Source organism: Saimiri boliviensis, chromosome 11 (assembly GCF_048565385.1).
Source record: "Saimiri boliviensis isolate mSaiBol1 chromosome 11, mSaiBol1.pri, whole genome shotgun sequence".
Taxonomy (NCBI): domain Eukaryota; kingdom Metazoa; phylum Chordata; class Mammalia; order Primates; family Cebidae; genus Saimiri; species Saimiri boliviensis.
In genome coordinates, this window is record NC_133459.1 from 32,860,737 (window position 1) to 32,884,622 (window position 23,886).

Below are 23,886 nucleotides of genomic sequence, written 5' to 3' on the forward strand. Positions count from 1 at the left end.
GGCGCTGCCCTGGCGCTCCTGGTTTGTACCAGGCATATTTTTTGGATGGGTTCCTGGTGGTGGCCACAAGGGACTCCCAGCGTCTCCCTGAAGAATAACCCCTATGGCAGGAAAATGAAGCCTCCAGCATTTTAGGATTCATGCTATATGGAACCAAAGACTAATGGAGACTTTATATGTACCTGAAATTTCACAATTCAGGTGAGAAATAAACTGATCAACATTCAAGAAGTTCTGGTTACTTAGTGTGTGGGTAAGTTATGTGTCCTCTCTGAACCTGTTTCTTCATCTATGAAATGGGAATAATGATACTGCAGGGTTCACTGGGTTGCTGAGAGGATTGAGTTAATACATGCAAGTGCTTAAGACAGTGCTGCTGAGTACTCAGTGAATGTGAGCTGTTAGTGTGACTCCCCTGGGTGCCCAGAACAGCTCTCTGAGCATGGTAGGTAGGGGAGGACATGGTGAGGGCACACAGACTTCCTGGATGGTTCCTTCGGCTCCAGCTTCTATTTAATAGCCACATTCGATGAGGTATGGCACTGGACTGGTTGCATCTCTGGTTTCTAATCCTTCCAGAAATTCAGGAATTACTTGTCCTTTTTACAGCAGGGAGCCTGAGCCTTAGAGAGACCCGAAGACCAGCTAGGTCTCCAACAAGGCTCTGTGGAACAATCAGATTCCCTTAATCCTGCTGGCGTGATGATGAGGGCAAAACAGGCAGGTCAGGCACATGAATGAGGGTGAAAGAGGATGCTGCTGAAGCTGCCTGCTGGGCTCTGCCAGAGAACCCAAACCATGTAGTGCCCAAGACCCTGCAATTTGGTCCTCCAGTCCCTGGTGCATCTTTTCCTTTTTTTTTTTTTTTTTTTTTTTTTTTTTTTTTTTTTTGAGACAGAGTCTCGCTCTTTTACCAGGCTGGAGTGCAGTGGCGTGATCCTGGCTCACTGCAACTTCTGTTTTGGGGTTGCAAGCAATTCTCCTGCCTCAGCCTCCCAAGCAGCTGGGACTACAGGCACACACCACCACGCCCAGCTAATTTTTTGTACTTTTAGTAGGGACAGGATTTCACCGTGTTGGCCAGGATGGTGTAGATCTCTTGACCTTGTGATCCACCTGCCTCGGCCTCCCAAAACCTGGTGCTTGATTCTAATCTCACCTTCAACAAAGCCAGACACTCACCAGCCCTAGATATGGTGAGTGCTCTTCGCTGCAGTCAGCTCGTTTTTTAAAAACCATGAACCCTCGGCTTGATTGCAAATGGAAATTCAAATTCATACACACACTGGTGACTGAGTAGGGAAATGCCTTTCCTTGGCTCAGTGTTGGAGGAGAGTGGTATGCCAAGGGATTATTGTTGCATTGGTTCTAGAATCTAGGGAGCTATCACCAAATGGTGATACTTAGCTGTGGAGAAAAGCAACAGGGGACCAGATGTCTTTATCATCTTATTACCTCTGCAAACCAGCTGGCTTCCTTGACCCCTGATTTAGCCTTATCAGTCCCTAGAAAACTGTCCAAGAAAAAAAAACCACAAAAGTCAGCTGCTCAAACAGCCATACATCAAGCAGTAATTCCATGCCAGAATCTGAGCTGGATATGGGGATACCAAGAGAAATAAGACACTGTCCCTGCCTTCAGTAAGCTCACAGTTTAATGTGTAAGGCAGACAAATAAATGCTTTTTAATACAATTCAGTTTGTACTGTAATAGAACACTGAGTACACTCAGTGCTCTAGTCTACAAGAGGCTGACTAAAAGCAAGCACTCAGACAACATACAAAGCAGGGAATTTTTTTAAATTTGGCATTTCATTTTTTTTTAAAGCCGTTAGGTGGCTGGCATGGGAAAAAACAGAACTTTGTCAGAATTCCTTCTACCTGTAGCTTAATACTGCTTTTAAAAAAATTAGTTGGGCCGGCGCGGTGGCTCAAGCCTCTAATCCCAGCACTTTGGGAGGCCAAGGCGGGTGGATCAGGAGGTCGAGAGATCAAGACCATCCTGGTCAACATGGTGAAACCCCGTCTCTAGTAAAAATACAAAAAATTAGCTGGGCATGGTGGCACGTGCCTGTAATCCCTGGTACTCAGAAGGCTGAGGCAGGAGAATCGCTTGAACCCAGGAGGCGGAGGTTGCGGGGAGCCGAGATCGTGCCATTGCACTCCAGCCTGGGTAACAAGAGCGAAACTCTGTCTCAAAAAAAAAAAAAAATTAGTAAGAGACTAGAAGGCATGACAGTTTTTTCAATGTTCAGGCTTCTCAATCCAGAGAAAAGTAGCTAGGTTTGAGAATAATTGAGGGTACAAAACTGACAGAACTTGATGGCCACATGATAACCAAGGAGTTGAGGATGATCCAAAGGTTTCTGGGCTCCATAATTGGGATGCTACAGGAACCACCAGCTCACATAAGAAATACTGGAAGCTTAGGAAAGAAGCTAATGAGTTTGCTTTGGAAGGGAAACACCTAGGTGATGATGTCCAAGAATCAGCTGGATATACGGGTTACCTAGACCCAGAGTTCCTGTGGACCAGGAAGCCAATAGATGTATATCAGGAAAGACATCTTGGCCAAAGAGATCTGTCTGAAATCTTCAGAGTATGGTGGTGGAAGAGTTGAGCAAGGACGAGCTCATCCAGGGAATGATGAAAGGAATGGTGAAAAGTACAAAGAATTAAATGCTCTAGGACACCATACTTCAGGGAGGGAAATAAGTGTTAGTATTAGAAACTGAGAAGGAACACTCAAGAGACAGCAGAAAATCAGTAAAACATAGTGCCCCGGAAGCCCAAGGAAGAGACATTTCTCCACAGTGGCCACAGCCACAGAGAGGTAAAGGAAAATAAAGATGAAGTACAATGTATCTGGCAATTCCGGTGGTCATTGGTACTCTCTTCTAAAGTATCCCAGGGGCATCTTTGTCACCTTATTACCTCTTATCCTGGAAACAGAAGCTGAAGCAAGGAGTGACTGGTAGTAGAGAAAAATGACATGAAGACCCCTTTTAAGAGAAGTGACTGTGAAAAAGAGAGATAGGACAGTGGCTTAGATAGGTCAATAGGCCAAGAAAGCTCCTTGGCTTGTTTTATTTTAAAGATGAGCCTGTTTACAGGTCAAGAGGAATCATGTTTTAAGAAGGGAGGGTGGCTGAGCCTGGTGGCTCATGCCTGTAATCCCAGCACTTTGTGAGGCTGAGGCAGGTGAATCACCTGAGGTCAGGAGTTCAAGACCAGCCTGACCAACATGGAGAAACCCTGTCTCTGCTAAAAATACAAAATTAGCTGGGCATGGTGGTGTGAGCCTGTAATCCCAGCTACTCGGGAGACTGAGGAAGGGGAATTGGTTGAACCAGGGAGGTGGAAGTTGCAGTGAGCTGAGATTGTGCCATTGCACTACAGCCTGGGCAACAAATTGAAATTCTTTCTCAAAAAAAAAAAAAAAAAAAAAAAAAGGAAGGGTTACTGATGGAGCAGGGAGGGGAGGGGAGTGCCAGGCAGGACAGGTACTAAAGGGGTTGAGGGAAGAAAGTATGGGCGGGTGAGGAGACTCCCCTTTTTCAGACCCTTCTTTTCATTTGTCCAGTGATCAACAAGGAAGGGAGACGCTGCAGTCCTGAGCATCTTTTAAATTCAACAGTGTAAACTGAACACAAAATGAATATGTTTCCCCTTCTAATGGACCAAATTCTGTCGATCTTCTGTCACCAAATCCATTTCCAAATCTCTGTTGCCTGCAAGGCCAAACAGCTCATCTAAATGTGGGAAAGGCTTAAAAAGAAATGTACTGGGCCAGGCTCGGTGGCTCATGCCTATAATCCCAGCACTTTGGGAGGCCGAGGCGTGAGGATCACCCGAAGTCAAGAGCTCGAGACCAGCCTGACCAACATGGCGAAACCCCGTCTCTACTAAAAACACAAAAATTAGCTGGGCCTGGCGATGCGCACCTGTTAACCCAGCTACTCAAGAGGCTGAGGCAGGACAATCACTTGAACTCGGGAGGCGGAGGTTACAGTGAGCTGATACCGCACCATTGCCCAGCCTGGGCAACAAGAGCGAAACTCTGTCTCAAAAAAAGAAATGAAATGAAATGTACTGGAAGTTTGCAAGCCAGAGTGGGGCCTGCTAGGGAGGAACTACCCCAAGCCACTAACACAGTGCCCCCTCCCCCCAGCTTTTCTACTTATCTAGGAGCTGCGAGCAAAACGGATCTCTATAGGGCAGGATTCTAGCACCACTGTGCAATGCAAGGGCCGGTGAGTCGGCCTTTTTCTCTCCCTCAGGGGCAGGATATGCCCAAAGGGCAGAAACAAATCTAGCCAGAAAAAAAAAAAAAAAAAAAAAAAAACCAATTTAGTCTGATCGCAAGACTTTCTCCAATCAGCTAAGCCAGAGACCGACCTCGCCTTGACAAACGACCGGGAGGCCTGACAGGAGGTAGCAGCGGTCCCCCACCGCCCATGTGGCAAGTCTGGGTGACCAGCAGCATCGGTGTGGACACCCTCCCAGTGGGTGTGGGCGTGCGAGACGCCAGAGCTCCCAGGCGCGCGCACCGCGGGCGCCCCTCTCTGGGTGTTGGTGGCTATGACTCTTAGCAGAACCTGAGAAAGTCCTGTCAGCTAGGAATGAGAGAGCCAGAACTGACTCCCGGAGCCCTCCTTGACCAAGAACCCCATCATGCCGTGGCTAAACAGTGGGCGACACGGTGTGCGAGGACGGACTCACAAGATGCTGGAGGCCATAGTGGGCCAGAGAGCTCGCCACTCACTGACCTGTAAGAGGAGAGGCGCACTTTCCCAAAAAGGGGAACTGGAGTGGTCCAGGCCAAGCCTTCAGAGGTTCAATCGGTGGTTTCAAAACAAAACAAAACAAACCCCAAGGCTCTAGATGTAAGGTGCCCTAGGTTCAGGCCTGGGCAGCAGGTCTTTCGGTTTTCTCCCTCAGTGGGTGTCAGCCTCCGGGCTAAATGAAAATGCGGTTCCAGGCATCCCGATTTGGACCCGTCTCAGCCTGGGCACAGGGAACTTTCTAGGTTGTGGCTAGAACTGAGCTTCTGAGGGGTGCTGTGGGCAAAGTGGGAGGGGTCCAGGCCAGTAGCCTCCACAGGGGACTGGGTTCCCTCGAAGGTTCGCGTACCTCCCCGCGTGCTGCAAGCTGCAGCCAGGCACCCGCGAAGTTCCGGGACTCTCTGCACCCGCCAGGTCTGCCCCCTCCCGGACTCGGTCGTCGGAAGCCGGTCTCGCAGCCTGCGCCGCCACTACTGCTGCCGCAGCCCAGGCACTAGGCTGCAGCAGGGCGCGGGAAAGGACACTTTGGCGCGGAGTGAGAACCGAGGGGAAATGTGGCAGCGCGAAGCCTGGCGGCGACACTCCCTCCTCCGCCCCCGGCTACAACCCCCATCCCCTCTTTCCCGTCGCTCAACATCCTCCAGCCTCCACCTGATCCCTCCCGCAAGGAATGCGCGGGACCCCCGCGTGGGCACGCGCCCACCTGAACCCTCTCCTAGCTCCTATCGCCGAGGGAGGGGTGGCATTTGGGGAGGGGGATGGCGGCCGCAGTCTCCTGGCGGCTCTAGAGGGGGCACCGGTTTCAATTGGAGAAAATGGGCGGGGGCAGGGAAGGGCAGACCTTGCAGACGTGGAAATGGGGAGGGGGTGCGAGGTTCCTCTCCAGCCTCCAGGACCAGCATGCCTGGCAGAATCGGGAGCTGGGGGAGTAGGGCTCCGGGAAAGTTTATCGGGAAAAAGCCTGGCACCTTAGGGGCTAGGAGGCTGGAGAAACTGAAGCCACAGACCAGGTGCCCCGCAACTCCGGGCGGAGATGTCTGTCTCCCAGGCCCCCACACCGGCCGCATCCAGCCAAGTTGCGGCTGGGGCTGGGGTAGCAATGGAGGTGAGGACGTGGCTGAGGGTGGGGTGGGAGACGGAGGCAGGGCTGAGAATGAGAGGAGGCAATTGGGAGGGTGGGAGATTCGGGCAGGGATAGGGGCGGGGGAAGGGACTGGGACCCGGTCGAGGATGGGTGGGCTCGAGGCTCGGGTGGGGCGCGCGGCGGCCGCTGGCTCCTCGGCGCGGCTGGACTCACCCGCGGCGGCGGAGACGCTGAGCAGCCCCCAGCCCAGCAGCAGCAGCAGAGGTGGCGGCGTTGGCGGCGGCGGGCGGCCCCAGCGGCTCCCCGCGCCCGGCACGAGCGCCGAAATTCCGGCTTCGCCGCGAGCCCTCCCCGCGGGGCAGCCGCAGCGCCCCAGCTCCAGTCCCCGCGAGCGCGGCATGGCGCGGCCGGCAGCGCCGAGGGAGAGGCTCCGCTCGCCGCCGAGGAGAAAGGAGGTCAGGAGAGCTCTGGAGCTTTTTTCTGCTCGGAAAAAAATCCCGGTACGCGGGAGCCCTGAGCTTCTGCGGCTGGAATGAACCAAGTGTCCGCCCGGCCGGGGAGAGGCGCGCTGCGCTCTCGGAAATGACTCGCTCCAATCCCGCTTCGCGGGGTTCGCGCCGGGGGGCGGGGGGGTGAATTATCCCCGGATTAATCACTCCAGAGCAGCTTCTCCGCCGCTCCAAATGCTGGGGGTGGAGGCGCAGCTAAGGAAAAAATATTGGGGGGCGGGGGTTCCTCTTCAGCGCCACCTCCACCTCCAGATAAACCACAAATTACATCTAAAAGGTTGTTTATCCCTGTTTGTTTTACAATTGACCAGTTTCTTTTAAGTTCAGTCCTCCCATTTTCATTTATAAAATCACCCATAAATATACCCCCCTCCACACACACACATACACACACACAGTGACAGACACAAGCACTAACACACACAGGCACATACACACACGCCTCTTCCACGTTTGGAAATTGGAATCCTGTCTGGGAAAAGGTAACCAAAGAAGGACGCAGTTCCCCAAGTCGTGGCTCTTACAAGCTGATCTTGGGTGGTGGCTTTGAACTTGCAACCTGGGGCCAGGGGTGATGCTTAGGAGCCTCATTCACAGTAGCCTCTTACCCCATCCCAGGAGAGGGACATTGTGCGTAGACAGGCAGGGTTAAGAATTGGAGGGCGGTGGAGCGGGGATGGGCGGGTGGGGGACCGTTCATTCGACCCAGTGCGGTCCCACTCCTACCCTAAAACAAAAATCTCAGTATGACGGAGACGGTGCCTGTATGCACGGGAGTTGGGGGTGGGGAGTTAGGTTGGTGGAAGGACCATGCAAGAGTTACTTGTACAATTTATCCCCAAATTTAAATAATCGGACCCTGCTTCTTCCTCTTCCCCTCCTCCTCCCAGCCAAGGCCCCAAACCAAGAGAGTTCCTCCCAAGGGCGTGAACCGCTCCCCACCCCTCCCCAGTAATGGCAGCCTCCTGGGCCAAGGGCTTCGCGTCTGTCCCCGCCCCATCCCCCACCCGACTCGGTCGCCGTCTCTGTCTCGTCTACTCCAGGCTTCTCCGCCAGGCACGATGGCTCCTTCACTGTCTACGCCAAACTCTTCGGCAAGAGGGAAGAGACGCTTCGTGGGAGGAGGCTGGAGGAAACTGGGAGGGGCAAGGCCGGGAGAGGAGGCCCCTGCTGGCGCGTGCAGTGGAAAGGCACCTGCGTTGTGCGCCCCCATCCCCTTTGCCAACGCACCTCAGAGAAGCTGTGCTCCGGGCTTAGGGAGCAGCGCGTTTTGGCCAAAACTGAGCGTTGGCATCTGTGTGACCAAGGGGGCAGTGGCCGGCGGGGGATGGAGCCCGATATTTTCTGGGGAAGGGTGTGGAGATGGACTATAGGGATGGCGACCCAGGCTGGGGGAGGTTAGCGACCCAGGTTGGACCGCTGTCAGCGTGGCCAGGAATTTCCATCCAAGGAAGGGTATGAAGAGGGGATGTGGAATTGACGATCCGAATTGGGGGGCTGAGGCGGGGTTGGAGGAGTGGAGGCTTGTCCCTACTCCCCATGAAAAACTTGCTCCCCAGATCCACGCTTTCGCAGCCTCTTAGATGCCACTCTTCCTCCCTCCCCCCTACCCCAAGTTGTTCCGGTTTCCCTGCATGAGCTCATCCCACAGCTGGGGAGCCAGCCCGGTGGCCCTAGGCGGGCGAACCTCCTCAGAATTGCGGGCCGGTCCCCACCCCCAACACGCTTGCTTGCCCGCCCCTCCCGACGCCGCTTCGCTGGGTGCCAAGAACCAACCGAAGCAGCCAGAACTCTTCAGTGAAAGGCCTGCTTTATGTCCCTGGGGCAGGGGGGAGGGGGCTTCTCCCTTCCCATTGTCCAGAGCCAGCCCCCTGAAAGAGAGGGCTCAGCCTTCCCACCAGCCCTGGAGAGAAGGAAGGGACTGACTATTCTGGGAGTGAGTGGTGGTGACAGCCTTGGGAGCTGTTAGCTGGGCTTGCCTGGGGGTGGGCGCCTGGCTTCTAAGCTCTGACTTTCCCCCTCTCTTGGAGGCGGGGTTCTCCTCCAGAGAAAGGAAATGGCAGAGATGCCCAGGCCTCCGGTGCAGCCCACAGCTGGGCAGAAGAAAGTCTGGGCTGCTCTATAAATCTGGGGCTGCAGGCCAATGGGCTTTCTCTTATCCCCTTCTTAGCTCCAGAACTTTGCTCTGTGGCTGCAATGGGCAGAGGAGATTCACCCCCAAAACCTTCCCAGGCAAAAGGAGTGTCTGTCATCCTTCTCCCTGGGGGCTGTGGAGGGCAGGGGCACATTTTTTAATCCCTGTAAAAGGCCCAGTTACTCACATCCTCCAACATTCCTGCTCTCTGTTCTATTTGGGTCCACATGCATTTACTGAGCGCCTCCTGTGCTAGGGACCCTGAGCGAGGCTGTGCTGTGGGCCATGCAGAGATGCACAGTGTGTGGTCCTGCTTTGGGAGGATGCAGGCCAGAGGTGGAAACCCACATGTAACTGATACCATCAGACAGCGATAATCACCATGACTGAAGAAGCGGCATGCTACAGAGAGGCATGTCAAGACAGTGAGCTACTCTTGGACTTGGGGGATCAGAAGGCTAATTTAAGGAGGAAAGTAGGATTTGGGCTGGAACCTGAGACAGAGATAAAGACCTTAACAAGGTGGAGATGCATTTACTCAACAAATATGCATTGAGCATCATTATGTGTCAGAGTGCTGTGCTAGACAATGAATATACACCTAGTGAAACAGTCCCTGACTTAATGAAGACGGGAAATATGTACACAAATATACATAAAGTTACTAATTAAAGATGCTACAAAAGGAAGCTTATGTTGTACTAGGAGAAGCAATACAGGGACATGCTTTAAAGAGATGGTCTGGGAAGAATGGCAACGGTGGAAGACAGGATCTAAAATTAAGCAAGGCTGAAGCCAGAGGATCATTTGAGCCCACGTGTTCAAGGCTGCAGTGAGCTGTGATCCCACCACTGCACTCCAACCTCAGATCTAAAATTAAGCAAGGTGCTCAGGAGGCTGAAGTCAGAGGATTATTTAAGCCCAGGCATTCAAGGCTGCAGTGAGCCGTAATCCCACCACTGCACTCCAACCTGGGTGACAGAGCCTGACTCTGTCTACAAATAAATAAATAAATAAATGTAATAATAGAATTAAGCAAGGCAGCCATGCAAAGTTGGAGAAATGGCTTTTGGTATAGTGAGCACAGGCCAGGCTGTAAAAAGGGAAGGGGGCTAGGAGGAGGATGGAAAATGGGGAGTGGGGCAGATCACATGGGGTCTATTAGGGAATGGTGAGGAGTTTGCATTTTATTCTTAGCCAGTGAGAAATAGAAGGCATATTAATTTGCTAGGTCTGCTGCCACAACAAAGTACCATAGACCGTGTGGCTTAAACAACAGGAAGGTATCACCTCACAGTTCTGGAGGCTGGAAGTTCAAGATCAAGGAGGCAACACGGTTGGCTCCCTCTGAGGCTTCTCTCTCTGGCTTGTAGGTGGCTGCCTTTGTCTCCCTGTGTCCTCACATGTGTTCCCAATGTACACATCTGTGTCCAAACTTCTTCTAATAAGGACACCAGTCATACTGGATTAGGACCCATCCTAATGGCCTCATTTTAACTTAATTGACTTTTTAAAGACTCTAACTCCAAATAAGGTCACATCCTGAAGTACTAGGGGTTAGGATTCCAACCTATGAATTTGGGTGGGGGGGCACACAATTCAACCTGTAACAGGAGGAGGTGATTTTTCAGAGATAGGGAGGAGAGAGAACAGATGCTTGACAATCAGAAAATATATGCAAAGAGATATCTGTGTACATCTATTTTCTGTGTACAGTATGGCTTCTTTAGTGAAAACTAGACAGCACTAAATACAAAAGGTAGGTTTTCATTTCTGGGAAAGAGAAGTTAAGTGATATGGCCTGACATATACTCTCGCTTCTCTGTGAAGAAAGTACAAGAAGGGAATGGGTACCACTTGGAAGACTACTACAACAGTCTGAGTCAGGAAACACAGGGGCAAAGGCAGACATGGGGACCCTAGAAACGTTTGCAGGGCAATGGAGAGGTAGGAGTCAAAGACATACCAGCCCTCCCCCATCTAGCCTAGGAGAGCGTGGGTCTCAGCCCAGCCCCCAGTGCTGGCTCCCTGCCTGTCCCTCCCATTCTCCCTATGAGCAACAGGCAGCCGTGGGTTGAGGTGTCTTTACAATATCACACTGCAAAAAAAGGCCAGTGCGGTCTAGTGACTAGCCAAGATAAGCCTAATATCCAGATAACATCAGGGTTTGATTTAGAAAGAATACAAGGCCTGATGCTCTGGAGAACTCAGCCTCATTCAGGGAGGAGCTATAGACTTAATGCCCCGAAATTGTTATTCCGACCCAGGAAAAGTTCAAAAAGCCTTCTGAAGCCAAGGGAGAGAGGGAGTGAGCAAATGGGAGACTCTAGCAATGCGAGGGCAGAAGTAGAGGACAAGGGGAAGGCCAGGATGAAAAGAAGGACTACAGGGCAAAGATGGCCTCAGAAATCCCAATTGGGGCAGGATTTTAAAATCATGAGCATGACCAGGCCAACGCGATCTCCCAAGGGTGAGGCAATCACCGTAGAGGTGGCAGTGATCTGTCACCCAAGGAGTGGTGACAGAGGGGCTTCATGAGGACAAAGCCCAGACCACACCAAGGTGAGACCAGGAGAGGGAAGTTAGGAGGGGCTCACAGCCTAGGCCATTCCTCTATTGCTACCACATTCTGACATTCTCGGAGAAAATTCTTCATTTGTGAAATAAGGAAAAAAGAGCTCATGCCAGTGACAAAACAGAGGTCAACACTTTCCTCTGCAGGCCAAAGGCCATAAGCCACAGGAAAGGAGCTCCAGGCTGTCGTCCCTACTTGAAGCTCCTCCAGTCAGCGATGCTAGTGTGCCTACATGTCTTTACTCATGCTGCTTCCTCTGCCGACAATACAATTTCCTATCGCATCTAATTCCTAATCATCACTCAACTCAAGCGTCACCTCCCCCAGGTAGCCTTTTCTAAATCCCCTCCAACTTGCACCCTCTGCTGGGTTAGCTGGCCCTTTTAGCATGGACAACTAGCTGAATATCAAACATTTCTGCTTTCTCTTCCACAGTATGAAGCACGTTCTCAGCTGAGGGCAGTCCCCCCAACCACCACTCCCAGGGACATTTGGCAACATCTGCAGACATTTTTAGTTATCACAACTGGAGAGTACTACTGGCTTCTATGAGCTAGAGGCCAGGGATGCTACTAAACATCCTACAATGCAGCAGACAGCCTCTCTCTGCCCCAAAGAATTCTTCAGCCAAAACAGTTAATAGTGCTGACTTGTCACTGAGAAGTAGCTGCCCAACTGGGACTATCTTTCCCAGTGCTCTTTACAGCTGGATGCAGTCTTGAGACAGGGATCTGGTCAAAGGAATGTGAGCAGGAGTGATGTGTGTCGCTTCAAGGCTTACCCCATAAAATCTTCCCAGGGTTACTTCACCATCTGCTGGCTGGATACAGAGCATTTAGGTCCCTGGGGACGGTAGAGCCACTGATGGAACAATTGTGGGTCTCCAAATCAACATGTCGAGGAAAGTCAGCCACCAACCAGGAACACCCACACTGTAACATTATAAAAGAAAAGATCTTTACCAGTGTTAAACCACTGAAATATTGAAGTTTGCTACAGCAGCTAGCAATACTCTTATACAGGCCTCCTTGTTTTTTGCATAGTATCCTGTGTAGTCATTTGATTACTCTTCACTTACTCTTTCATTCATTTGTTCATGCCACACTGAGCTGCGTGGCAGAGTCTGTGCTAGGTGCTGATGAAACAAATATAAAGAAGAAGAAGACATTCCCATGGCCCATGTCCTCTGGGGGTTGACAGTTTACTGAGAAGAGATTTTGCTGTTTAACACAGCAAAGCATGATTGATTACTCCAAAAGAGACAGAGCATGTGATAAAAAGAAGAAGGGCTCCTAGCTCAGCCTATAGGAAGGGGCAGATGAAAAGCAGCACTTTCTAGAAAGAAAGCACAGAGTGGGCCAGTACAGGGACAGACAGTGGAAAAAGGTTAGAAATTTTCACAGAGTGGAAATAGACTCTGTTCCGACTCAACAGTCTTTCTATAACTGCCAGCTTTCTTATTTGTCCCTGCTGGTGGATGGGCAACTCCTAGGATGGAAACCTCTTTTCTCCTGAGTCCCACGGCCTGTATTGTGTCTGGCATTCTCTCTCCTCAGATGTCTCAAAGGAGTCTCACCCCACCCGCTCCTCAACAGCCTGCCTAGACCTGGGCTCACCCACTTATAGTTCTCCACCACAGCATGCCTCTCTGCTCAGCTCCCCAATTCAGGGAACAGTTTCTACATCCACCCAGATCCTGAACCAGAAACCTATTTATCCTGGATTCCCATCTTGCCCAGTCCCCACATCCAAGCCGTCACTGAGCCCTCCAGATTCTGCCTCCTAGACATCTCCCAGATTATAACCAGAGTCCACAATGTCTGTGTTTCAGGTTACTTACAAACAACTCAGTAACAGGTGCCCATTTCTGCTCTTGCCCTATTCAATGCATCTTCCTCTCTGCCACCAGCTATCTTTTCAAAATACTCGCCCGATTTTACAGCTCCACTGTCTTCGCCAGACTTTCCCCCATAGCCTACAGAGTAAAATCCAAGCTCCTTGCTAGACCCTCCCTAGAAGAGCCTCCATCATGGGTCCCTGCTAGCCCCTCTAGCCTCAGATCTCCCTACTCCCAAATCCCCAAGCTCCAGTCATTCTGACACCCTTGCACTCCTGCAATGAGCCATGCTTTCTCTCCCCCTTCCCCTGAGTCCTTCTGTGTTTTGTTCTCTCTGCCTAGAAAGCTCCCCTCCTCCTTCTGTGTCTCGCCTTCTCCTATTTGCCCTTCAAAATTCAGTCCAGGTGACAGTTTTTACAAGCAATATTTGTCAGTGCCACTCAGAGTGCCTGGTAGGGAATTTTTGCTGGGTGGGTAGGTGGGTAGATGGATAGATGGATGGATGGATGGTTAAGTAGGTGCTCAGTAATGTTTGTGGAATGGACTCAAAGGTATCTCTTCTAGACTTCATTATTTGAGTTCCTTAAAGAAATGCCTACGCTGAGTTATGATTTAATGTTACGCTGTCTTCAGAGAACCCTGATGTGAGAAACTGATGAACTTAACAGCATCTCTGTCTTTTATGAAAACAGAATTGCATATATTGCCCACTATGTCACTCAGTGTCCTTTATACAAGGACTTATGATAAATTCATGCTTGGGGTTATTTCCTGGAAACATTTTGTCTCTGCAGATGAAGATGTGTATTTTCTGCTGTCAGAAAATAAAAACTCTGCCACCTGACGTGTTTCCATTTTTGCTTTAGCTGACAAATAAGGATACCCAATTTTATTGCCTTATTACCTCCATGCAGTCTGACCAATTCAGATACCTGAAAGTAGCAACTGTTTCTGTTTTCTTTAGATGGAGTCAGTCCTTCCTTTATTCTTTGATGCTGTACTTTTTAATCTGAAAGCTGAAACTTTTTAAAAAGTTTGTACTTTTTAATCTGAAAGCTGCCTCAGATCATCTCAGCAGTAAGATAGAAGTCTTAAGTGACTGCATTTTAGTGACCAATGTCCTGGCATGGAAGTTATGGAAGGAAGGGCAGAATACAGAGCTTCTAGCTGAAGGGTTTTCCATAAAGGGTCTCACCAGGAATCCTTGGGTCATTACTGGGGTCTGGCAGAAAAACCAAAGCAGGAAGAAAGCCAGCAGAATTCTGAGTTTGTTGCTACCTTACTGGACCACCACTGCTGCCACCATATTCTTTTCTTCTGTCATCTATGAACTTCTTTTTCCTAACTTTAGGTGGAGATGTCATAGGCTGCCATTTTTACATTACTGGGCTGTCAATAATAATAGCTAGTGATCATGATAATTATACATTTCTTTTTATTGAGAGCTTATCCTAAGCCAGGCACTCTGTTGAGAACTTCACGTGCATTTCTGTATTTAATCCTTCTCTCTATCCAAACCTATTGTTTTTACCACTTTGCTGATGAAGAATGTCAGAGAAGTTAAGCATATACAAAGCTGCCTTTATCAAGCAGTAGAACAGGAATTCAAATTCAAGTGTGTCAGCTGCCATCACCCAAGCTCTTAACTGCCTCTTCTCCTGTGGGCAAGGAATGAGGCAATAATAAGGGATAAACCCTCAAGAAATGGCAGAGATCACTGATGGTGTTGCCAGGAGAGAGAAGCTACAGAGTTACAGCTTTACTTTCAGAATACTCAAGGTACCTTTTCAAAATCCTGGAAATGGCTGGCTGCTCTGCAGCCCTGTCCTGTTGCTGAGACAACATGAGGGGGAGGCCCCTTCCTATGAATGGCAGCAACTTCCTCTTCCCTTCACTCTTATGGTTAATTCCCCCAAGATATTTGCCTGGGATATCCCTAGCATGGATCCCGCCTCTGGGCAGTTTGACCCATTGAGCATTATTCTCGTGGAAACAGGTGTCCCTCTGGGTTTTAGGGACCTACAAAAACGTCTGAGTCCTAAACATTTGACGATTAGTCCCACAATCCAAAGAAAACTGCCACATGGAAATCAGTAAATATTTAATTAAATGCAGAGTATAACATTATGTCAACTTCATTAACTGTTGAATTTAGTAGTCATAAAAATTTCATTGCATTTGGTAACAATTTGTAGGTTGAAGTTTTCTCTCTGTGCAAGATTTCTCGAGTGGGCACTAAGATTGGTGAGAAATCACAGCCCATCACAAATTAAATAAATTACTCATGGCCAAGAACTTTCAAAAGCAAAATGGCAAAAATCCTTTCAATTTTCTTCTATAGCCAAAAAGTTATTTTTATGGTGAGAGGTGGGTGTGTTTAAAATATGTTAGATGAGGAACCTAAAAGGACCTGCAAGAGTAAGCAGGCTCAGGGGCTAGGATGATTGTAAAAGAGCTTAGGTCATTTTCACCTTTCTGAGTCTTCCAGCCTAGCCATGTTTGTGTCAGAGATGAAAGCCAGGCGAGGAGAGGCTTTGACTGGGTGGAAGATAAGGAGAATTGCCTCCTCCTTAGGCCTTCCTGGTTCCACAGAGGAAAGTTAAGAATCCTAGAATTCTAAATAATGATAGCCAACATTCATTGGATACATGCATTAACCAAACTATTATAAGTACTTTACATGTATTATTTCAATTATTATAAAACAAGTCCATGAAGTCAGTATTCTTCTATCTGTATTTCACAGATGAACAAACTGAGACATTGAGGTTAAACCAACCTGCCCAGGGTAATGTAGGTAGTCAGGAGGAATTCAAGAAGTTTTCCAAGCTAAAAATAATTCACAGATGAAATGGTGTCCATGACCATTAAATGCTTCATTTCAAACTCTAAAAAAGACAACCAAGCTCGTCTTCTTCACTACTTATCTTCAGCATCTCAAACAGTGCTAGGCATAGATACATGTGTTGGAGGAACATAACTCTATGTTGGATGGAATCAGTTTATACCACACTGCTATGTAGCAGGCATTTATGGAATGCTTTGCTCCTGCCTCCTTCACTAGGTAGACATTCTTTCATCATCTCTAATCCCTGTGTCCTGCACAATTTTAACCCATGATGGGTGCTCAAAAATGAACAAAGCCTGGAAAGGCGTAAGTGATTCTGAGTCCATTTCTCCGTCACAGAACAACTTCCCCAGTACCACAAAATACTCCCCCCTACACAAAACACAAAAGCTGCTATTCAGAAACTCCAAAGGCATGCATTTCAGTGTAATTAACAAGCCAACTATTGTATAACACTATCTGCAAGTTGTTGTTCAAAGGACTTTCCATGTGTTAAGCAATTATTTAGTAATAGAACATCTATAGTAATTCTACGAAGCAAGTATTCTTTATTATCATCCCATTTTAAAGATTAGGAAGTCAAGTGTTATAGGCTTAATTGTATGCTGCAATCCTAAACCCAAATACCTCAGAATATAACTGTATTTGGAGATCAGTTCTTTACAGAGGTAATTAAGATTTTTTTAAAAAGCCATTAGAGTGTGTCCTAATCTAATATGACTCGTGTTCTTTAAAGAAGAGATTAGGACGGGGACACATATAGAGGGAAGACCATGTGAGGACATAGGGAGAAGAGAGCCAAGTACAAGCCAAGGAGAGAAACTTCAGAATGAAACTAACCATGCCAACACTTTGATCTTGGCTTTCCAGCCTCTAGAATGGCAAGGAAATAAAATTCTGTTGTTTAAGTCACACAGTCTGTGGACTTCGTTATGGCAGCCCCACCAAACTAATACACCAAGGCACAGAGTCACTTGCCTAAGGCTACATCGCCAGAAAACATGAACTCAGAATCTGAACCCACGGACTCTGGTTCTTGAGTGTATGTATTTCACGGTAATGGAAATGCTCTCTGTGTTGTCCAATACGGCTGCCAGTAGCCACATGAGCACATGATACGTGGCTCATGCAAATGAGGAGCTGAATTTTTCATTTAATTTACATTAAAATAAAATTAAAATTAAAACAACCCCATGTGGCTAGTGACTACCATATGGACATAGCTTTATACTATTTCTAAGTACATCACTTAAGATTTTTGCAGAATTTTCTAGAAATCTCATCTGTGCACTCTAAAAACGTGCTCTATCTTTGTTCCCTATCCCTGCTGTATTTGATTTTTTTGCAGTCCTTTCTGATTTAGCCCCTATAGCCTGGTCTCCTTTGAGGGAGAGACGGAACAGGAAGAGTGAGTGAGCTGGCTAACTTTCCAGAATCCTGGGGCCAGAGCAGTGCAGGGTCGTTGGCGTTCTGCTCTAAGCTTAGGTGTTAGCCAACCAAATGCCAAGCAGCACAAACACTGAGTGACATTTTCAGAACTATTAATATTTCATCAGAAATGATCACTTTTCCTTTAAATACACTATTTTAAAAGGTTTTCTACATTCTTAACTATAATTTTATTCAGTCTAGGCCCTCGGAATTTTTCCCTAAGGAACATGTCTTCAATTTTGTAATGAAAATCAAAGGGGAATGAAGCTTGGATTTCAAAATTTAGAGTCAACATTTCCAGGAACTCAGCCCCTCTGTAAAGAGCAAAGTTGTATATTGGGCACTTACTGTATACCAGGCGCTTTACATACAGTATTACCATCAATTCATCCAACACATATTTCTTGAGTGCCTACTGTGTGCTAGAAACGTGATCTTCTTAATTATTAACAGCATTTTACAGAAAAGGAATCCTTCTCATCCTTCAGCCTGGACCAGCATGGAATGTTGCCTTCCCCTCTTCTCCCCAATGTCTCACTTTAATATTAGGTTGGCGCAAAAGTAATTGTTTTTGCCATTGCAAGTGATGGCAAAAACCGCAATTACTTTTGCGCCAACCTAATAGTTATTTTCCATCAGAGCCCCATTGCCTCTGTAATTATTGCGGCTTTACTTGCTTGGCTAGTTTGCATCGATCTCTCCTCACTAGTAGACAGGCTAGTGGGAGCAGGGACCATGCCAGTTTTGCCCACCCTGAGGCTTCTTCAGTGCCCAGCAACTCATCAGGCACAGAGCAGGGGCTGTATCAGCACTGGCGGAATGATGAATGAGGACGGGAGAAGTTCAAAGTTGGTAGGGTCACATAGCTGGAATGTGAGTGTCAGGATTCAATCCAGCCCTGCATTTATAGACTGCCATCTTCCTCAATTTATGTCCATTCTTCTTTCTTCCTTCTCCACCCTCTTGCTCTTCCTCTTCAGGGGAATTACTGGAGAAACAACCCCCTGATGCCAGAGAGCCTCCCCCAGCGGAGGTACTGTGTCAGTGCCCAGTTGAATGAAGCTGCTTCCATGAGGGCAGGGGCCTGTTGATCAGCAGACAGCTGACTTAGCCCTTCTCCCCGAACCTCGGACATCCGACCCCTGCTCCCACCCACCTGCTGAAGCTGTTCGGTGGTCAAGGGCTAGATCAGGCCTAGAGTGCTGGGGTCTGAGCCTCCGCGTCCCACTTCTTAGTGGGACTTGGACACAATCCTTGAGGACGGAGACTTGCTTTCCTCACATGTAGAACTATAATAAAAAAGTACGACTAATTTCACGAGCTTTAATAGGATTGAATGTGAGCCCAGCGCTCACATTTTGGCACAGGGCAAGCGCTCCGTAAAATGGCAGTTAGGATTAAAATCAGGTGGTCGAGGATTGGGGAGGTGGGGGGCGCGGGGGGGGGGACCCCAGGCCGGAGCTGAGGTTTGTGTGGCGCGGCGACGTGGGGAGGCGACGCGTTTGGCTTTGACTTCTGATCCCTGGAAGAGCCCTGGGGTCCCCGGGGCCCCACCCGCACCCACCCGACCGGCGGGTCTTGGGCTCCGAACCCGGAGCGCCCCGCGCACCGAGCCGTTGCGTTCGCGTTTGAAACCCACAGAAGGAATTCCGCCGCCCGACGGCGAAGGTGTGGGAACCACTGGCAAGCGACTTGGTGGGAGCCGCAGGGCCCAGCCTGCCCTGCCCAGTCAGCGCGCTCTTCAGCCGCCGGGCCCTTCGGGGTGCCCGCCCCGCAGCGCGGCGCCGCCGGGACAGGGGTCTGCCGTGGGCCGGGGCCGGAGGGCTGTGGGCCCATCCACACACGCCTCACCTCCTCTTTCCGGGGGCGGCCGAGCAGCAGCGGGAGAACTGAGGCAGGAGGGGCAGGTCGAGAGAAAAGCGGGAACTGGGCCGGGGGGCGGGGGGCCCGGCCGTTGGCGCCCGCTCGGCGCGGGGTTCCCTGGGAACGCCCAGGCCAGCGTCCGCTGCGGGGCCCCGCCCCCAGAGTGCCTAGCGCGGTCCCAGGCCCGCACCCGGCCCTCCGCGGCGCTCAGCGGGCAGGCATGGGCTGAGCCCGGGCGCCGCAAGGTGTCACGGCGGCGTCGCCAGGGGGCAGTGCCAGGGACTGCGGGGAGAGCCAGCCTCCCCCTCCAGCTGTTCCCAGATGTCATTCTGCCCGCCCGGGCGTCTGGTTCCTGATCTCCGGGGCATTCCACGGTTCCTAAGCTACTGGTTTTTGTTGACTTTTAAATATTTTCTTCTGAGGGAGACGGGGAGGGGGGCAAAAGTCAGGGAAGAGCGAGTAAAAACAAGTCAAGATAAGCCCCCCTCCCCAAAAGAAAGCTGTCCTCCACCCACCCCTCCCACACAAATCGAAGGCCTCTGAACCTAACCACCTTGCTGGAGCCACAGCCAGACGGAACTGACCCACTTCCGCCAAGCGCCACCCTCTTCTCCCTGTCTGGTGAATGAGGGGTGCTGGTGGATGTCTTCCAGCTCTGGGTGGACAGAGGGGCTTCCAGAAAGAGAGGAGAAGGATGGCCAGTGGGAATGGGCTTCTTTCGTCCTCGGCCCTGGTGGCCAAGCGTCCCTGCGCCCTGGGCCCATTCCCCAGATACATCTGGATCCACCAGGACACACCCCAAGACAGCCTAGACAAGACTTGCCATGAAATCTGGAAGAGAGTTCAAGGCCTGCCTGAGGCCTCAGAGCCCTGGAGCTCCATGGAGCAGCTCTCTGTCCCCATGGCTGGACCTATAGGAGACCATGAGCTCAGCTTCCAAGAAGAGTGAGTACTCCCCTACTCGGTTGGCAGCAAGGGAGAAGGGAGGAGATGATGTCTGACTTTCTGAGGGAATGTTCTGGCCCAGCGTTGAGGCTGGTGAAACCCTAAAGGCTGTCTGTTGCCCTCTCCATGGTCCTTTGTTCAAGCTTTGTAGAAGAGCTGACCAAGGTTCTGCAGTTACCTGGGTGAAGAGCCAGGTTAGGGCTCTATTCCAGGCTGCCTCTAAACAGCCCACTAAACAGACGTTTCTCATCCTAAAGGCATGTGAATCTGAGGTCCATGAAAAACCACCCTAGGCTAACGGTTATGTGGCTCATGGCTTCCTCAGAAGCAGCTAGAATATCTTTCCCCTCTCCCACCTAAAGGCAAGGCATTGACATGGATGAGTCTGATGGTTTTAAATCACATCTGGAATTCCCTAATACAGGGAGCAGCTGTCCCATTCAGCTTCCACAGAAGCTGCTGCAAGAGCACACATCAAAATATTTACTGGGAAGGCACTGACATATTCAGAGGACATAATAGAAAATTAAAGTGCGAGAAGATGGCTGTAAATAGCCTGTTTCCTGGATGGGAAATCCTGTGTCTGGGAAACACAGAGCTAAGTGTTTCTCCATGAGGGCAAAGTTGGGCAGATATTGTTGAGGATGGATATTTGAAAGGAGAGGAAGGAGTAGAGAGGAAAAGGGGACCTCATTAGGAAAAGAAAGTAAGTCTGCTGTGGTTATTAATACCACCATTGAGCACTTATTTCACGTTTTGCATCTTCAAAGTGGACTGTAAACTTAATTAATGCTCCCAGAGTCTCTATGAGGCATGTATTAGTGTCCCCATTTTACAGATGGATTAAGTGTTAATAATTAAGAGCTAATTAAAGACTAACCGATAATTAAGTGTTGCCTGCTCCAACACATGCTACAGCTCGGTTCAGAGATGCTCTGGAGTCGGGGAGCCATTCAGGCATTTATCAGCTGCCTCAGGTTTCAGGATGTCTGAGCAAGAGCTAAGAAGCAAAGCAAAGTGTAACTGACACCCAGCTCTGCACTACCTTCTGTCCCTCTGTGGGCTCCTTTACTTACTGCAGATGAAGGTGGAAGACACTTTGGCGAGTCCTGCCCCCACTGCCCTGTACTCAGCACGACATGACTTAGATGAGAATGGCCATTCTACAGCCCAAATCCTGCTGTCAGGCCCTTCCGTGGCACTGAGCCCTTTTCCTCTGCCCATTGCCATCTGCTCTGGGACAGGGCTTTGGCAGGAGGGCCCATGGGACTGTGCTCAGCTCTCAGTGGCCAAGTAGCTGATTGTCCACTTTGTGGATCAAGGGTCAGTAGCAATTTCCAGTAGATGGCACCCTCTTTGCCAGGTCACACTGAGTTAATGGAGACAGACTCAACTTCCAGTCTGCGCTTGGCTGAAAATTGAACTGGTGCACCTTTGGCCAGCTGCTTAACTCCATTTGGCCTTGATTTCCTCATCTGCAAATTGAGGATGATATGTGCTGCCTTGTCCACCTCAGAGTTGATAATGAGGATCCGATGTGATAGGAGACAGGGAAATGAAAGATGCATTATACAAATCAGGCTGCCCTTAACATGTACTTCCTCAGGTTGGGATTTGCTGCTGTTGTTGTTTGCTTCATTCTGGGGTTTCATGCTATGCTCCATATACCTCAGGGTGCTTCGGGGGTCACCGTGGAGTCAAGTGGGCTGGTTGCTGGGCCCCAAAATCCATTTCAGCCAGTGCTGTTTAGCTTTTATCAGTTTTACTTACTGGAGTTCTGAGTAGGGCTGAATTTGGAAAAAAATGTTTCTGCTATTGAGAAGAGAGATAGGAAACCACTGACTTAGATAAATTAACAATATCCTAATTGTCAACCAATTAGAACACAAGGAGCTAGTCTTTTTGTTGTTGTTGTTTCGGTTTTTGGTTTTTTTTTTCTTTATTTTTCTTTTTTTATTTTTAAGAGACGGGGTCTCGCTGTGTTGCCCAGCAGTGCAGTGGCTATTCACAGGTGCGATCCCTCTACTGATCGGCACAGGAGTTTTGACCTGCTCTGTTTCTGACCTGGGCTGGTTCACCCCTCCTTAGGCAACCTGGTGGTCCTGCGCTCCCAGGAGGAAGGTAGTCTTAAGATAAAGGCAATATGCTAGTGGAGTCAGATAACTCTGGTTTCAGATTCGTTTCAGCCTCATGCCATTTGAAGAATTTGTTGCTGTTTAATTTATCTGAATTTTGGTTTCCTCATCTGTCAAGTAGGGATTAATACTATGCATTTCGTAGGGTTGTTGGAATGATTAAACGTGATATTTAAACATTTATGGCAATAATTCAGATATGTAAAAATTACTTGCAATTGGGGTGTGATCACTTCTTTAAGCTCTACAATTATTGCATGAGGTAGGTAGTCTTTTAAACTTCCCACCTCTTTTTACTTTTTATTATGCAAATTTTCAAACACATAGAATAGTATGGTGAATACCTATATGTTTATCACTGAGTTTCAATAATTATCATATTGCGACATTCTGGTTTCAAGTGCTACCCCCACCCCCTCCATTTGTAAGTGAAATTCTTTGTACAGAGAACGTGACTGAGCTTCGGAGGGGTTAATTCTCTGCCCAAGATCCTACAGTTAGGAAGTAGTAGAGCTTCAGAAATGAAACCCAAGATCACCTTGGCCTTGAGGCAATAATGTTGGTTGTCTTCTCTTAGAATCTGAGGCATCTTTGAATAGGCAAAGTATTTGTAAGTCCCATGTTCTGAATGGTCACACAAAGAGTGAAAAGCCAGGGAGCTGTTCTTATTGTTTCTAGAATGCCTTCAGGTGCACAAGACACCTCTCAGTTAGTCTTTCCACTGCTTAATTTGTAGACCGATTTGGGTGATATTTTCTTGTATTGGGGTAGATAGGTAAGTGCATTCTAGAACTCTTTTTGGCCAGAATTTGTTTTTCTTGACTCGGTACCTATATGTCATAGGAACCCAGACATTTCAAATTTGACAGAGATTTTTGAAGCCATCTTCTGCTTCTTGTCCCTGCCAAGTAGTGCACTTGGACTATTTGGACAGTTTCTCAGATGGGGAGCTTACCACTTCCCTTTGCTGCCCCCTCCCTTGCTATGAACCCCCCTCAAAAGACCATTCACTTTCTATCACTGAAACACGTATCTATCAAACTAATTCCCATTGATCTGGATTCTGCCCTCAGTACTCCAAGCCAAATTTATCTCCCTTTAGATAGTGAAAGACAGCAATACAGCAACAACATTCCTCCCAAAATGTTTCTGTCTCTATAAGCTAAACACCTCTGGTTTTCTGAGTTTCTCCCCATGTGCCAACTTGGTCAGTTTTCTGTCCACACTGATGGTCCTTCTGGCAGTGTAACTTTGAAAATGAAGTACAGTAATCCAGGGGTGATCCAATCCTTGTAGATTTGATCCTCCCTGTCTACATCCTGGTTCCTGTTAATGACAGCCAATATCACACTCACTTTTCTCCCCAAGCCGACTTTCACTCTGTGGACACATTTTGCATTCATTCATTCATTCATTCAATTATTTATTCAACAAATATTTATTAAACATCTATATGCTAGAACTGTGTGAAAAACTAGGGGGATGGAGATGTGAACCCCATTAATTCCTGCCTTCCTAGAGCTCACATTCTAGTACAGGAGAGAAAAGAAGCTAGTAAACTCAAAAACTGCAATAACTTCAGAATGTGAAAACGATAGTTTTCCAGTTGGAGCAGACCCATAAGAAACAAATAAAAATAAACAAGATAATTTTGGTGACAGGCGTATTGATGAAAGATCACCTTGGCCCTGAGGCAACAATGTTGGGTGTCCTCTCTTAGAATCTGAGGCATCTTTGAATAG

The 23,886-nt window shown here is 48.8% G+C and overlaps 2 protein-coding genes across 9 annotated transcripts in view; one reads left to right on the forward strand and one right to left on the reverse strand.

The window, feature by feature from the left end:
• CSMD2 (CUB and Sushi multiple domains 2) overlaps positions 1-6,427 on the reverse strand; it is a 620,269-nt gene extending 613,842 nt beyond the window's left edge. For all 7 annotated transcript variants that reach the window (XR_012512371.1, XR_012512370.1, XR_012512369.1 and 4 more), the window contains exon 1: positions 6,081-6,427. Coding sequence is in view for 3 of the 7 variants with exons in the window: in XM_074380476.1 (XP_074236577.1) it covers positions 6,081-6,267 (187 nt within the window). In the remaining 4 variants the exon portion in view is untranslated. The remainder of the gene's footprint in view (positions 1-6,080) is intronic.
• A 1,705-nt stretch (positions 6,428-8,132) lies between these two features.
• The window catches only part of C11H1orf94 (chromosome 11 C1orf94 homolog), a 50,537-nt gene continuing 34,783 nt past the window's right edge, over positions 8,133-23,886 (forward strand). The window contains exon 1 of one of the 2 annotated variants that reach the window (XM_010348105.3): positions 8,133-8,312. Coding sequence is in view for 1 of the 2 variants with exons in the window: in XM_003937540.4 (XP_003937589.1) it covers positions 19,690-20,009 (320 nt within the window). In the remaining variant the exon portion in view is untranslated. Of the gene's footprint in view, positions 8,313-18,804; positions 20,010-23,886 lie in introns of those variants that run through there. The other variant, XM_003937540.4, reaches the window with a different exon arrangement.